General features: G+C 45.7%; 1 protein-coding gene across 1 annotated transcript in view; it reads left to right on the top strand.

Moving 5' to 3' along the window:
• TDRD9 (tudor domain containing 9) overlaps positions 1 to 14003 on the top strand; it is a 148558-nt gene that overhangs the window by 34430 nt on the left and 100125 nt on the right. Inside the window, 3 exon segments of the mRNA XM_030558641.1 lie at positions 564 to 686; positions 3965 to 4045; positions 6582 to 6746. Of these exon segments, the coding sequence (XP_030414501.1) occupies positions 564 to 686; positions 3965 to 4045; positions 6582 to 6746 (369 nt within the window).

Here is a 14003-nt window from a genome sequence, read left to right as displayed (position 1 = left end):
TTAACATAGCTGACCAGAACTTTCTTCTCTTTGGGATTACACAACCCGTGTTTGGTCTCTTTCTGAAAATAGTCTCCTCCCCATTCCCTGCCAGGTTAATTTTTTGTTTAGTTTTGAGCAGAACATTTCGCCACTTTGAATGAAGATGAGATCAGCAATTTTTTTTCTCCTACTTTAAAATCTCTTAAAGAACAGTTTTTCAGGTTGGACCTACAGCAGGAACAGCTGAAGTTTCAAACTACTCTCAAACAGCCTTGATTATGTAAATTTGTTTGTGGTTCTGAGATTTGCCAAGGAGATACTGTACCATTCCACCTTAGTTAGTTGGCTGTGGGCTCTAAAGTTATGATGCATGGAAAAGACACTTCATTAATTGCTTTCAGAAGTTTAAATGGGCCCTCATAACTGATTTACACTGCATTTCAATCTGCGGTGCTTCAGATATACTTGTTTATGAGAAGCATCACACATCTGTGCTTTTTGCTTAGAATTTTGAACTGTCTAATAGCATGTCATGTACGAAACATATTTGGAGCAAGGAAATATTTTTCCCCATGTTTTAGGTTGGGCTAGAGAAAGTAGCAACGAAGGACACAAGATTAATGTACATGACAACTGGAGTTCTCCTTCAGAAAATAGTTGGTGCCAAAAGCCTTGCAGAGTTTACACACATCTTCATAGATGAAGTAAGTTGAAGATAAAATTAACCTCAGTTTGAAGGAAAAACTCATGCTTCTTTTATCATTATTACTCTCATTTAAGAGAATTAAATTGAGTTTAGTTGTGAAGATTCCTTTGAACATTTATGAAGATCCTTATATGATTGTTCTGGGAGTATCATGGCTAAGTTCTATAACTTCTGACTTGACTAGGTTCCAAAGTGATTCTTGGCATAGAGATGTTAAAGGCTTGAGGAAATGTTTTTAACTGAAACGTTGATGAGGTGGCATCTAACTCTTCACAATCTCGTCAAATGACTGATGTCTGAAATCTACTATGAGGATTTCTGCAGAGGGGCTCATTGCTAGCCAGGCATCTCTTTGCCTCTGGGGAGGGGACTACTTTGTGATTGTTGCCTTAAACAAGGATCCTTGGTCTTCAGAGACTTCAGTACAGCACTAAAGGCTGTATTGGAGAAAAAAATATGGCCCTCCTATGGCCAGGAGTACAAGCAAGAAAGAACCGTTAGACTGGCTTTGCAGTTCTCTGCATTTTATTAGATCTGGTAAAACAAGGTACCGTTTTCGTTCCTGATTTATTCACTGATAAGAGTTTTCTCTATTGCTGTCCTAAAACAATTTGAATAGATGCTTCCAGTCGATCCTCTCAAGAACGCTATTCATTAATTTTGAGTACTTTTTTATAATGTCCCTATTTATCCTCCTCTATTCTAAGGTAAATAGACCTGAACATTTTTATATAGGGAAATGCAAGTTCCTGTATCTAGAAAAAAAATAACGTAGGCCACATTTACAAGATACATGGACTGCAGTGACACTGAAAAGGACTTGGGGAGTCATTGTACATAATAGATTAAACAGGAGCACTCCTGGTGTGGTGGTGTAGTCAACAAGGTGAAGATAATTCTTGAGTGTATAGGTAGGAGAATATCAGGTAGGAATAGGGAGATGGTTTTTAACTCCTGTATACAGCATAAACAAGACGATTACTGGAATAATACCCAATTCTGATGTCCATACTTCAAAAAGGATGTTGGAAAAACGGAAAGCATTCAGAAAAGAATGATTTGAGGTCTGGAAAAAATGCTGTTGTAGTTAGAGATTTAAGGTGCTCAGGTTTATCCAGGAGAAGGTGTGATGGGGCCCTCATGCATGGAGTGCCCCTAGTGGTCCAGTGCAAGTCCGCAATTACATCTCAGCCTCCATTTCACTTAGTGGGCTTTCAATAAGTCCAATGAAGCTTATGTATATTGAATAGTGCCCCTTCAGGGTTCTGCTTTCCTTAAACCAAAGGCAGAACATTATATAAATAGACCAGCATTCCAACATCTTTAGCTGGAGGGAGAAGGGACTAAGTTAACTTTAGTCTGTCAACCTCACCTATGTCAAGTCCCTTACCAAGTGCCTTCTTGACCTGGTATCCTTTTCAGGAGTCAGGGCCTCTTGTCTGAGGAAAAGTCTCTCCACTTGGGTCAAGGTCCCCACAGTAGTCAAACTATGACGACCCTTCCTCAGAGCTGTATATAAATCCTCTCATTTGGGACTTCTGCTGCTACTTGACGAAGTCCTTCCAGGTTTTGCTGAGACTTGGCATTCATAGTTGCTCCCTTTCTGAGCCGCTCCCTTTCTGAGCCTCTCCCACCTAGGCATATTCTTCCTTTGTTTCCTTTCCTAGTGAGCTCCCTCATCAGCTTCCCCAAGGAGCCCTCCACTTGGAGAGTTTTTCTTTTTGCATTTTGGGGACAGGGCTTCTCCTAGGAGCCTCTGTTCTCTAACCAGACCCTTTTGGGGGTAGCTTTGTTTTGTCATGCATGGGTGCTCCCTGCCTCTGCCTCCCACTCAGTGAGTCACAGGTGAACCTGAGTTGCCTCATTTCCCCCTTGTGGAGCCTGTTATTGGTAGGCAGAGCCCGTGACCCCATCAGAGGGCAACATACATGACTAGATCAGTGTGCATGTTCTTATGTGCGAAAGATTTCTGATAAGAGAGAGCTCTTTAATCTAACAGAAAAAGGCATAATGAGATCCTGTGGTTGGAAGCTGAAACTTGATAAACTGAGAAGGGAAATAAAGTGCATTTTTTTCTAACAGAGTAATTAACTTTTGGAAAAGTTTGCCTTGGAATATGGTAAATTTTTCATCAGTCAAAGTCTTTAAATCAAGACTGGATATCTTTGTAATATATATGCTATAGTTCAAACTGAAGTTAATGGGCTTGATGCAGAAGTATTTGGTTAGGTTCTATGTCCTCTGTTACACGGGTGATCAGACTAAATTAGAAGTGGTCTCTTCTGACTTGAAAATGTATTAATCTCTTCAATCTCTCTTCAGATGAGTCCTATCTATGCCCCTCATATTCTAGCTACTTATTTAAGACCCCACTTTAAGTTCTTCTACATAATTTGAGGTAGGATGACCTGAACAGAACACAGGATTCTAGATGAGGGTGTACCACGGATTATATAACAGCAATTTTAGTATCTTTAATATTATTTTCCATCCCATTCCTTATGCATCCTAATATTTTGCTTGCTTTGGCTTTGCTGCTGTACATTGAGCAGAAAGGTCTTCTTTGAACTGTCAGTAGTGATTCCCAGATCTCTTTCCTTAATAAATATAGTTAAATATAGAACTCATTAAGGTATAATATTAGTTCAGTTTATTCCCACCAATATGCATTACTTTATATTTGTCAATACTGAATAAATAATGCCATTGAATATGTACTCTTACCTCCAAGAGTTGTCTGATGCCAGCCCTGTTTGACAGTAATAATTCAGGTATTACTGGTTTCAGAGTAGCAGCCATGTTAGTCTGTATCCACAAAAAGAACAGGAGTGCTTGTGACACTTTAGAGACTAACAAATTTATTTGAGCATAAGCTTTCGTGGGCTACAGCCTATTTCTTCAATGCATCTGATGAAGTGGGTTGTAGCCACAAGTAGTCCTGTTCTTTTTGCAGGTATTACTGTTCCGCCTAGTGGAACTAGTAGCCAGTGGCTGATTATTAGCTACCTATCTTTGCCCCACAAAGTTAATATTTTATAAAAAATCTTTAACAGGAATTTTCAGGTTGTCAAAACTGCTGTGCTGAGTTACAAAGCATGTTAACTTTGGTGATTTACTGGTGCTTAAAAAGACACACTTCCAGCCATGAAATCTTAGTCTAAATTAGAAAAATGTAGAATGTGACATTAACCAGTAAAAGAATAGGTTAGGAAAAGGAGGAATGGAGGTTAAAACAAATATACCTGAGTCATATGTATATATTATTTATTTTTCTAGGTGCACGAACGTACTGAAGAAATGGATTTTCTGCTATTGGTAGTCCGTAAACTATTACATACAAATTCACGATTTGTGAAGGCAAGTTTAAATTGCTTTCCACTCTTCTTTTATAGAATAACATTCTCAAGATCAGCTTTATTCGTTTGCATTCTGCACTGTGTATAGTTTTTGAAGAGCTGATATGAAAATAGTGACTCACATTAATTTAAAATATTATAGAGTTCCTCATCAGTCCTAGTAAGTTACTAGGCTAACGGGCATTCTTCTTTGACCAATATAATGTATTCTGAGATTTTTTTTCTTAATGTTAGGATGCATTAATTCTAAAATGTGCTTAGGGCTACAGAAAATATAAGATGAATATTTGACTGGAATTAAATATTGGATGTCGAGAGCAGTGCTTCCGCTTGGATAAATATGATATTTTTAGACACAAATGCATTTGTTATGCGTATTTTTCTTTTAATGGAGCAAAATTTTTGAGAAAATAGCAGAAATACAAATACTATATTACCGTATATATACAGATCTGCTAATACAACTTTATGGTTGAAATTTTCTGTGCACATATGAAGAAATAAGTTTTAGTTTTTTCCTTTGTGCAAATGTAGTGTGCAGAGTCTTAGTGTGGAAATGTTCAATCAGGTCTCTGCTGTTTAAGTCTTAAAAGTGACTTAAATTGCACAGTGGGCTGAGGGAATGACACAGATCATAGGGTAGTTCTGCCAGCCTAAACATTTAAGTGCAGCTCAGTGCTGGTTCTAGAAAATGTGGGTCCATGGTTGATGTCAATGCTCTTAAAGATTTCACCACTCTGGCTCTATAGCTCCTGTGGTATGGTATCCCACACTAGTGTGGAACTGCAGAGGCACTGTAGTCAGAGAACTCTTGTTACCTACTAGTAACAAATCAGATCTGTGTATGGTCTGATCTTATTAAATCTCTTCATTAATGATCTAGAAGGGAAATAAAGATTAATTATGAGTTATTGTACTGGGAGGAGTTATAAACATCTAGTAGACCGGAGAAATATTGCAAAGGGGCCTTGAGAGATTAGAATTTTTAGGCAGAAAGTACCAATGAGACTCAGTTTGGAAAAATGCAAATTAAGACAATAGGGAAAAATAATATAGGACAAGTTAAGTAAGAGTAGATGTCTCAAAAGTTCAATTGCTTAAGTGAGAGTAATGCAAGATGGCAAATCAGATGAGTTTGAAATGAGAGTTGGAAACAAAGTCAGCTCAGTTTTGAGCTGCAAAGGCATCATGTCACAAAGCAGGAGGTAGTAGTTACTCTATATAGCTTTGGGAGACAGAAACTGCAATATTGCACTCACCTTCAGCCTTATGCTAAAAGAAAGATATTGTCAAATTGAAAGGGGGTTGGGGAATAGTAGCAAACATGATTAGGGTGTTGAAGAATGTATGTGTGTGTGAGAAAGAGCTAATATAGCTTGACTAAGCAACTTGTGGGGATGAGGGGAAACTAGTCCATGGCAGTGGTATCCAACCTTTGATCCAGGGTCATTTTTGGTCCTTCAGGGCAACTGTTAAAAAGACTGTTTGATCATGAAATATAAATATACTCATTGAGATGCACCCTGTGGGTTTTAAACAGAAGAGTGTAAATCAGCCTTGAGGCTAGAGAGCACCAGCTCCTCAACTGGCTGCCACTGCATTGCAACCCCAGAAAAATGTGTGATGTGAGCTGGCAGCTCACTGAGTAGCTGCTGTACCATTCCTGCTTCAGCAGGTCCCAGGCCGACCACCTACTGCATCACAGTGGAAGCGGAATAGTTCTGTTTTTGTTTCTGTTCTGGGCTGTAGGAACCCTCATAGTTAGCTTGACTGATCTTGGCCAAGTGTAGGGGAGCGTCTAGCAAAAGATGACTTCCATCCACTATAGTTGCTCAGGGCATCCCAGGAGAAGGAGAAAAAGAAGCTGAGAACTAACAGCCATTTGTAGTTCCCTGATTCTCTGAGATCACAGGTTGTTCCAACCTGGGCTAGCAAACTCACACCATCTGTGTGCCAGCTAAGGATAGCTAGAGGGATGTGCACTCCAGTGATTTGTTTGGCTTGCCCCAGTAAGCTTTGTCCCCCCAGGGAGGAATGTATCTAGGCTGATTATGCTGGCTGTATGCTTTTTGATGACTTCTATGCCAGGGAATTGCTAGCAGGTGACTTGTAGCTGACTTCTGCTTTCTTTGTGCTTCCATTGTAGCACCCATAGTATAGACTTGGCCTTAAAAATTATTTTAGGCAAATGTTAAACTGGGGTATAATTTCCCAAAGAGAGTGATAAGTCCCATCACTTGAGATGCTTAAAACTAGATTAGTAAATGAATCATAGGGGAGTAGTCTTGCTCTTCTGGGAAGGAAGTCTAGGTGACCTGTGTCTCTTGCATTTAAATTGCCCTTCGAATTCACAAAATATCTGCCATAAGCTTTTCTTCTGTTAAGGATTGTGTAGGAATCATAAGCTAAAGAAGAGTTAAATATTCAGTTAGGTTTTCATTCATAGCAATAACTTCGTTTACTCTTTTGAATCTCAGTGTGACATGATGTGGATTACTGCTAATATTTAACTAAATAATAGAAATTCTTTTTAACAGGTAATCTTGATGTCTGCTACAATCAACTGTAAAGAATTTGCTGACTACTTTGTGCTTCCGATTCGTAACAAACTGTATCCAGCCTATGTGTTCGAGGTGGAAGGCAAGCCCTATGCCATTGAAGAATACTATCTTAATGATTTGAGGCACATTAGTCACATCAGGGTATAGTGAACAATATTCTGTTTCCTTTGTTATAATAAGAGAGCATTGGGGATGGGCTCTTCAAAAATATGATCCCTTTATGTTCTTGATAAATTATTAAACTGGTTCTGAAAGTCTGGATACTAATTACAGTATTATATGTTACAGGAGTCTGTACATTCTACCCAGCAACAGACTTTACAGTGGCTTAATGCCTCCACCAATCAGGAAGCAGAATGAGAAGACTTGTGAATTAGTATATAACCCCCTCCCCTCCACCCACTTTTTGTTCTTTGCTTCCTGCATTCTGGGAGCTTGGAGTAGTGGGAACCTCAGTCCTTATGCCTCTCTAAATCTGCCGCCTTTTCCTCCTTACAGTATAAAAAGAGCGAAGGTTTTTGTTCAGCAGTGCACTTTTTCTGTAGAGGGTCTCCCTGAGTTTTATGTTATGCTCTGTCCCTGTTGTTGATCTGAGCTTCACCACTACCCTTCCAGTCTGGTTTGCATCATAATGAAGGCACGTTTCATTTTTAGGAACATGGCTCCACATTTCTCATAGCCTCAGCATCATTGTGCTGGAGTCTTAGATGATCTTTTTGGATTTGCGGTCCCAGTAAATGCTGCTATTGCACGCAGCCTAGTCTGGTGTGACAACCAGACTGGGTAACTTGCCTCCCCCAATCTCCTGCTTCCCTCATCACTCCCACCTGCATCTATTTATCTTAGTTTCATACTGCTCCCATCACCATAGTACCCAAACTCCTTCCACCTAAAATCAATAGCAATGGTGCAATTCCTAGTGGGGTTTCTGTAGATTGTGTCTCCTCCTTTTTAGGGTAAACACTGGGCTTTTTTGGTTGGTTGATTTGTTTGTTAAAGTGTTTGGTGGAGAGGGAGAGAGAACGTTTTGGTAGTTAGAGGTATCAATTTGAGAAGGAACCTCTCTGTTCCTGCTATTTCTTTAGGCAAGGAAAGCTACAAGACTGTGGAGACTTTGGGCCTTCACTTTCATATTTTCTAGTAAGTTTGTCAGCATTTGAGATCTACAAAAGCTGACTGATTCATCTGCAGCAAGAAAGCCCAACCAACCAGCCAGGTTCTGAAAGCAAGTTGATCCCAGATTTTTGAGAGAAGCTTTCAGAAACAATTTCTGCTTGTTTGGCAGGTGGCCCCATTACTCCTGGTTCCATGACCTCTGGAGCATCACTTTATACTGTGCTTTACTCCTGTCACAAAGTCTGGTTATTTTCTGAAACCCACAGTTCTTGGGCTTGACTGCCTGATGTTCAGAAGAGTTGGAATTTTAACTTAAGTTTCTTAGGAAGTTGCTAAGTGCCCAACCTGGAGTCAAACGTACAAGCAGTTTTAACTGAATACTCATTTATTAAGGCAAATTCACCTTCTGGGTACTGTAGAGAAGGTGATGAAGGGATTCTGGAGGAGAGAATGACTGTTCAAGTTTAAAGTTGGGACTTAAGGTGAACTCCTGCAATGTATAGGAACATAGGAATTGCTGTGTTTGATCAGACCTGAGATTCATCTGGTCCAGTATCTTGTCTGAGAGTGGCCAGTAGGAGATGAGTTAGAGAAAAATGTAAGAACCCCACTGTAGGCAGATTTTTGGTAACCCCCCCCTTCCATATTAGTGTCTCATCCTAATCTCTGATAGTTAGAGATGGGTTTAAGCCTTTAAGATTGAGGTTTAATATCCCTTACAAAATACTTGTTGTTACTAACTGTGGGTTTTCTTGATATCCGTATGAATTTCTTATCCTCCTTTGAATGTTGCTAAATTCTTGGCCTCAGTGACTTCCTGTGGCAATGAGTTCAAAATCCAGTGGCATGTTAAGTGAAAAATTATTTCCTTCTATCAGTCTTGTGCTCCCCAACTTTTAGATTTAATGGAATGTCCCCTTGTTCTTGTGACCGTTCTCAGGATACTCAGGGCTGTGAGTCACTTCATTACCCACCTGATTTCAGCATGAAGGTGTCAACTCCCTGACATCACCAGCCTGTTAGCCACTCACACACTCTCTTCTGAGGTAGTCTAGTCTGTCTTTGCTTTGCGGGTGCACCCTCGTCCCCGAGTATTTCTGAAGTGTTCAGCCCCTTATCCACTGAACACCAACAGTGTCCATGTCAGATTGTATCACTGAACTCATGATCAGCACCTTGCTTAATGTCTCAGTATTTAGCTTTATCTGTAGTGAAAACAAGAATAAGTTTATCAAAGATTCAAGGTTCAAGTGATTAGTGAGTAAGAAGAAGTTTCTCACTCCCTAAGTCAGGGGTCAGCAACCTTTCAGAAGTGGTGCACCGGATCTTCATTTATTCACTCTAATTTAAGGTTTTGCGTGCTGGTAATGCATTTTAACATTTTTAGAAGGCCTCTCTCTGTAACTCTGTGTTATATAACTGAACTATTGTTGTATGTAAAGTAAAGTAAACAAGGTTTTCAGAATGTTTAAGAAGCTTCATTTAAAATTAAATTAAAATGCAGATCTTATCAGTTTAGCTCAGTGGTTCTTAACCTGGGGTGCATGCACCCCCTGGGGGTGCGAGATGCCCTTTCTGGGGGTATGTGACATGCAAGATTTTTTTTTTTAGAAGGTAAATCATTGAAAACACAAATTAAGCACAGGCACATAAGTACAACTACTTTGTTTAATCAAACCTATGTATTTATTAACATTATACATGTTTTAATGATTACTGTAATATACAAAGTTTTTAAGTTTTCAAGTTTTTAAGCTAATTGTAGTGTAATTTTTTATAAGGGCTGCAGAGCCCTGGGTTGGCTGCCGGTACCCCCAGGCTGGCGGCAGGAGGGCTGAGCAGGACCGGAGGCCCGGACCCCGGCTGGCAGGGGGCCGGGCAGCTGGAACCCCAGACCAGCAGCGAGGTGAGTGGGGCCAGCAGCTGGTATCCCAGGCCGGCAGCAGGCTGAGCGGGGCCAATGGCTGGGACACCGGCTGGCAAGGAGCTGGCAGCCAGAACCCCAGACCAGCGGCAGGCTGAGTGACTTTTATTCTGGGGAAGGTGATTTTGTAGGTTTTTTTTGTTTTTGTTTTGTTTTGTTTTGTTTTGCTTTATGGCAGGCGTTGGCAAGCTATGACATGCGTGCCAAAGACGGCACGCAAGCCCATTTTTAATGGCACGCTGCTGACTGCCGGAATCCCGGCCCGCTCTTCTCCGCCCTCCACTTCCACTGGGCACCCCCCACCGCGGGGGCAGGGGGCAGAAGCTTGGTTCTTCTTCGAGTGGTTGTTCATGTCCATTCAAAGTAGGTGTGCGTGTGCCGCGTGCATGCCAGCCGGAAGATTTTTCCCTAGCAGCGTCCATAGGGTCGGCCCTGGCGCCCCCTGGAGTGGCACCACTATGGCACCCTATAAAGGGGCCCTCCAACCCTCCACCCCCTCAGTTCCTTCTTACCGCCAGTGACGGCTAGCTGGAACTTCTCGTGTTCATAGCAAGTTAGCAGTGTCCTATCCTTGTGTATAGTCTGTGTATATAGTTACGTTAGTTTACTTAGGTCATTGTATATAGTTCTTGGTAGTTGGGGGGGGTCTCCCCCCAAGTTTTCGTTGCCCGCTGGGGCATGCCCAGGTCTCCCGGGTTTAAACTCTGCAAGGACTGCGGGAAATTCATGCCCAAGAGTGACCTACACTCTGCTCGTTTGAGGTGCCTCGGAGACAGCCACCAAAAGGACCTATGCTCTATCTGCAGACGCTTTCGCCGGAGAACTCTCAAAGACAGAGCTCAAAGACTTAGAGTCCTCCTGATGGAGGCTGCCCTGCGGCCACCCTCGGACCCGGAACCGGCCGAGGCGGTACCCAGCACGTCTTCCTCGGTGCGGAGAGCCCCGGCACCGGCATCAGGACTTAGGGCCCAGCCCAAATAGTCTAAAACCCGGCACTGGATGGAGTCGGGTCATAGGAAATCGGCCTCAGTGCGGCACCGCTCACCATCGCTGGTGCCCCCTAAGAAGAGAGAGCCAGTGAGGGAACGGTCACCCCACCAGGACCTGAGGTCGACGCCGTCCACGGGTGCAAGCGGACAGGCTGGGCTACAGCCCTCGGCTGCTCCGTCGACTCCTGCACTGCAGAGACGGCGGTCGAGTCCGGACCGGCCTAGATCCCTGGACCTCAGCAGAGACTTGCGCCTCCCTTTGATACCGGAGGTGTTCGAGGCAGCCTCAGACTTGATGGGACTCCTGGTGCCGGCCTCCCCGCACTGTAAGGAGTTGCCTACTGCGGTCCGTCCTCCAGTACAATCAAGGGGCAAACCGGCCATGCTGTCGCCTCCCTCCCTGCACTGCGCCACTAAGGCAGCACGGGACCAAATAAGAGGCTCCCTGCTGCCTCGGCACTGCTCTCCAACGAACCAGGTGCTGCTCCCCCTAGGTCCTCGTAGTCAGAGACTTCAGACTCGGAGGCAGACTCCTACTGCTCCAGCTGGTCGCAGAGCAGGAGATCGGTTTTGGGGGCCAGCCACCAGCGTTACCCACAGTGGCAGCAGCAATGGCATCCACCCTCGCAGTGGCCGTTTTGGACCCCCTGGGCCTACCACCAGTCAGTAGGTCAGGCGTTGGGTCCTCGATCAAGGTCAGCCTCGGTCTCCTCGGCGTCAGTGGCCCCGCGCAGCTGCCTCCTCCACGGGCACTGTCGCCGGGCAGGGGTGTGCCATATCTAAGTTCAGCACCCCCTAGCCGGGCAGCGGCACCGGCAGTGGCTACAGTTCGGGCTCAACAGGCACCACCCGATACGTCAAGCCGCTCACTGGCGACCCTGGTACCAGTCGCGGTGCCGCATTTAGAATCGGAACTGACCCCGCAACCACAGTACCATGTGTCACAGGACCCCGAAGGACTGCGCGCACACGGGAGGAAGGGCTGATCCATGTAATTTCCTCATCTTCTTCCTCCCTGGACGAAGCGGTCTCGGGCACGGCTGTGGCTCCGGCCCTGGAGGACACGCGAATCCTCCAACAACTGCTCCGGTGTGAGCAGCTCAGAGCCTCGCAGTCCAAGCTGAGGAAATCGAGGTGGACCCGGACCCTGTAGTAGACATCCTGGCTCCCTCAGGGCCATCCAGGGTGGCTCTCCCACTGATAAAGACCATAACGGATACTTCCCGCACCTTATGGCAAACGCCAGCCTCACTGGCCCCTACTGCCAAGAGAACGGAGCGGCGTTATTTCGTCTCTTCTAAAGGGCACGAACACTTGTACCCTCCGGTGGTGGATGTGGCCAACCAAAGGGAGCGTCAAGGGTTTCAGGGGTCAACACCAAAGAGTAGGGACGCTAAAAGACTCAGCCTCTTCGGCAGAAAAGTGTACTCCATGGCAGGCCTTCGACTCCATATTGCCACCCAACAGGCAATTGTAAGCCGATATGGTCATAACACGTGTTCAGCCATGTCGAAGTTTACAGAGCTCCTTCCCCAGGACTCGAGGTCAGAGTTTTTGGCCCTCGTGGAGGAGGGCAAGCTGATCTCCCGAGCCTCTCCAAGCTGCCCTAGGTGCGGCGGACTCAGCCTTGCGCATCCTGGCCACGGGCCTGGTTATGCGGCGAGGAGCCTGGCTCCAGGTCTCGGGCCTGCCCTATGAGGTCCAGCAGACCATTCAAGACCTCCCCTTCGAGGGACAGATGTGTTCAGAAAAGATGGACAAGCGTCTGCATAGCCTAAAGGACTCGCGGGCCACGCTTCGCTTGCTGGACTTGCATACCCCTGCAACCCAGCACAGGCAGTTCAGGCCGCAGACGGCCGCATGCCCCTACCAGCCTCAGACTTGCCAGGAGCTGGGGCGCTGGCAGGGCAGAAATGGCAGGAGGCGTCACCAATGCCACCCCTCTGGTCAGGCGTCCGGTAAATCAAGACCACCATCGGGGCCTAGACCCCCTATTTGATGGTATGGTCGAGGGTGACCTACCTATCGAGACTCTGGATCCTTCCACCCCTACCTTTTGGGTCACGTCTGTCCCCCTTCTACCGTACCTGGTCCCGAATCACGTCGGACAGCTGGGTGCTCCGCACGGTAGAGAGGTGATATTCTATCCAGTTCTCCATCCCTTCCTACCAGCCCCCCTCCCCGTCCCTCTTCAGGGACCCATCTCACAAACAACTTCTAATTCAAGAAGTGCAGTTCCTCATGGAGGCAGGGGCAGTGGAGGAAGTCCCTTGGGAGCTCAGGGGCAAAGGCTTCTACTCCCGATATTTCCCAATACCGAAGGTGAAAGGGGGGCCTGAGACCCATCCTAGACTTGCAGCAGCTGAACAAGTTTGTACGAGAGCTCAAGTTCTGCATGGTCTACCTGTCCTCGATTATTCCCTCCCTGAATCCAGGAGATTGGTATGCTGCCCTCGACTTAAAGGACGCTTATTTCCACAATGCCATAATTTCCCGACACCGTCGATACCTCAGGTTTGTCGTGGCTGATGCCCATCTGCAGTTCATGGTGCTCCCGTTCGGCCTGTCAGCCACTCCAAGGGTCTTCACGAAGTGCATGGCAATCGTGGCGGCCTTCCTGTGCGGGTGGGGCATCCAGGTATTCCCCTACCTTGGCGACTGGCTCATAAAGGGCCGCTCCAAGGAGCAGGTGGAGACTCAGGTGTCGTTCATCAGGCGGACCTTTCTCAATCTCAGCCTCCTCTTGAAAGAAGCCAAGTCCACCCTGTATCCGACGCAACGAATAGAGTTCATAGGAGCAGTTCTGGACTCCACCCACGCCAGAGCATACCTGCCGGAATCCAGGTTCCGTGCAATTTCCGAGCTCATCCTTGGACTGCACCGCGCCCCGATTACCACGGCACGAGTCTGCCTCCAGCTGTTGGGTCACATGGCGGCGTGCACCTATGTAGTAAACCATGCCAGACTCCGGATTTGCCCGCTACAGTCCTGGTTAGCGACAGTATATCGCCCGGCCAGAGACCCCTTGGACTCAGTGGTGTCCATTCCTCACTTGGTGCTAAGCTCTCTGTGGTGGTGGCTCGACCCGCAGAAAGTGTACATGCATGTCCCCTTCGCTGCCCCTCAACCCTCCCTCTCCCTGGTAACGGATGCCTCGGATCGGGGTTGGCGAGCGCACCTGGGACACCTCAGGATGCAGGGCTTGTTGTCGCCGGAGGACCTCGAGTTGCATATCAGCATCAGGGAGCTGAGAGCGGTTCGCCTGGCGTGTTTGACTTTCTGGTCCCACCTGGCTGGCAGATGTTTCGGTCTTCTCGGAAAACATGTCGGCAGTCTTTTATATCAACAAATGGGGGTGCACGCTCCTCT

This window comes from Gopherus evgoodei, chromosome 4 (genome assembly GCF_007399415.2).
Source record: "Gopherus evgoodei ecotype Sinaloan lineage chromosome 4, rGopEvg1_v1.p, whole genome shotgun sequence".
Lineage (NCBI taxonomy): Eukaryota > Metazoa > Chordata > Testudines > Testudinidae > Gopherus > Gopherus evgoodei.
Note: the sequence above shows the minus strand (reverse complement) of the source record. Positions and strands in the feature narration are given on the sequence as shown.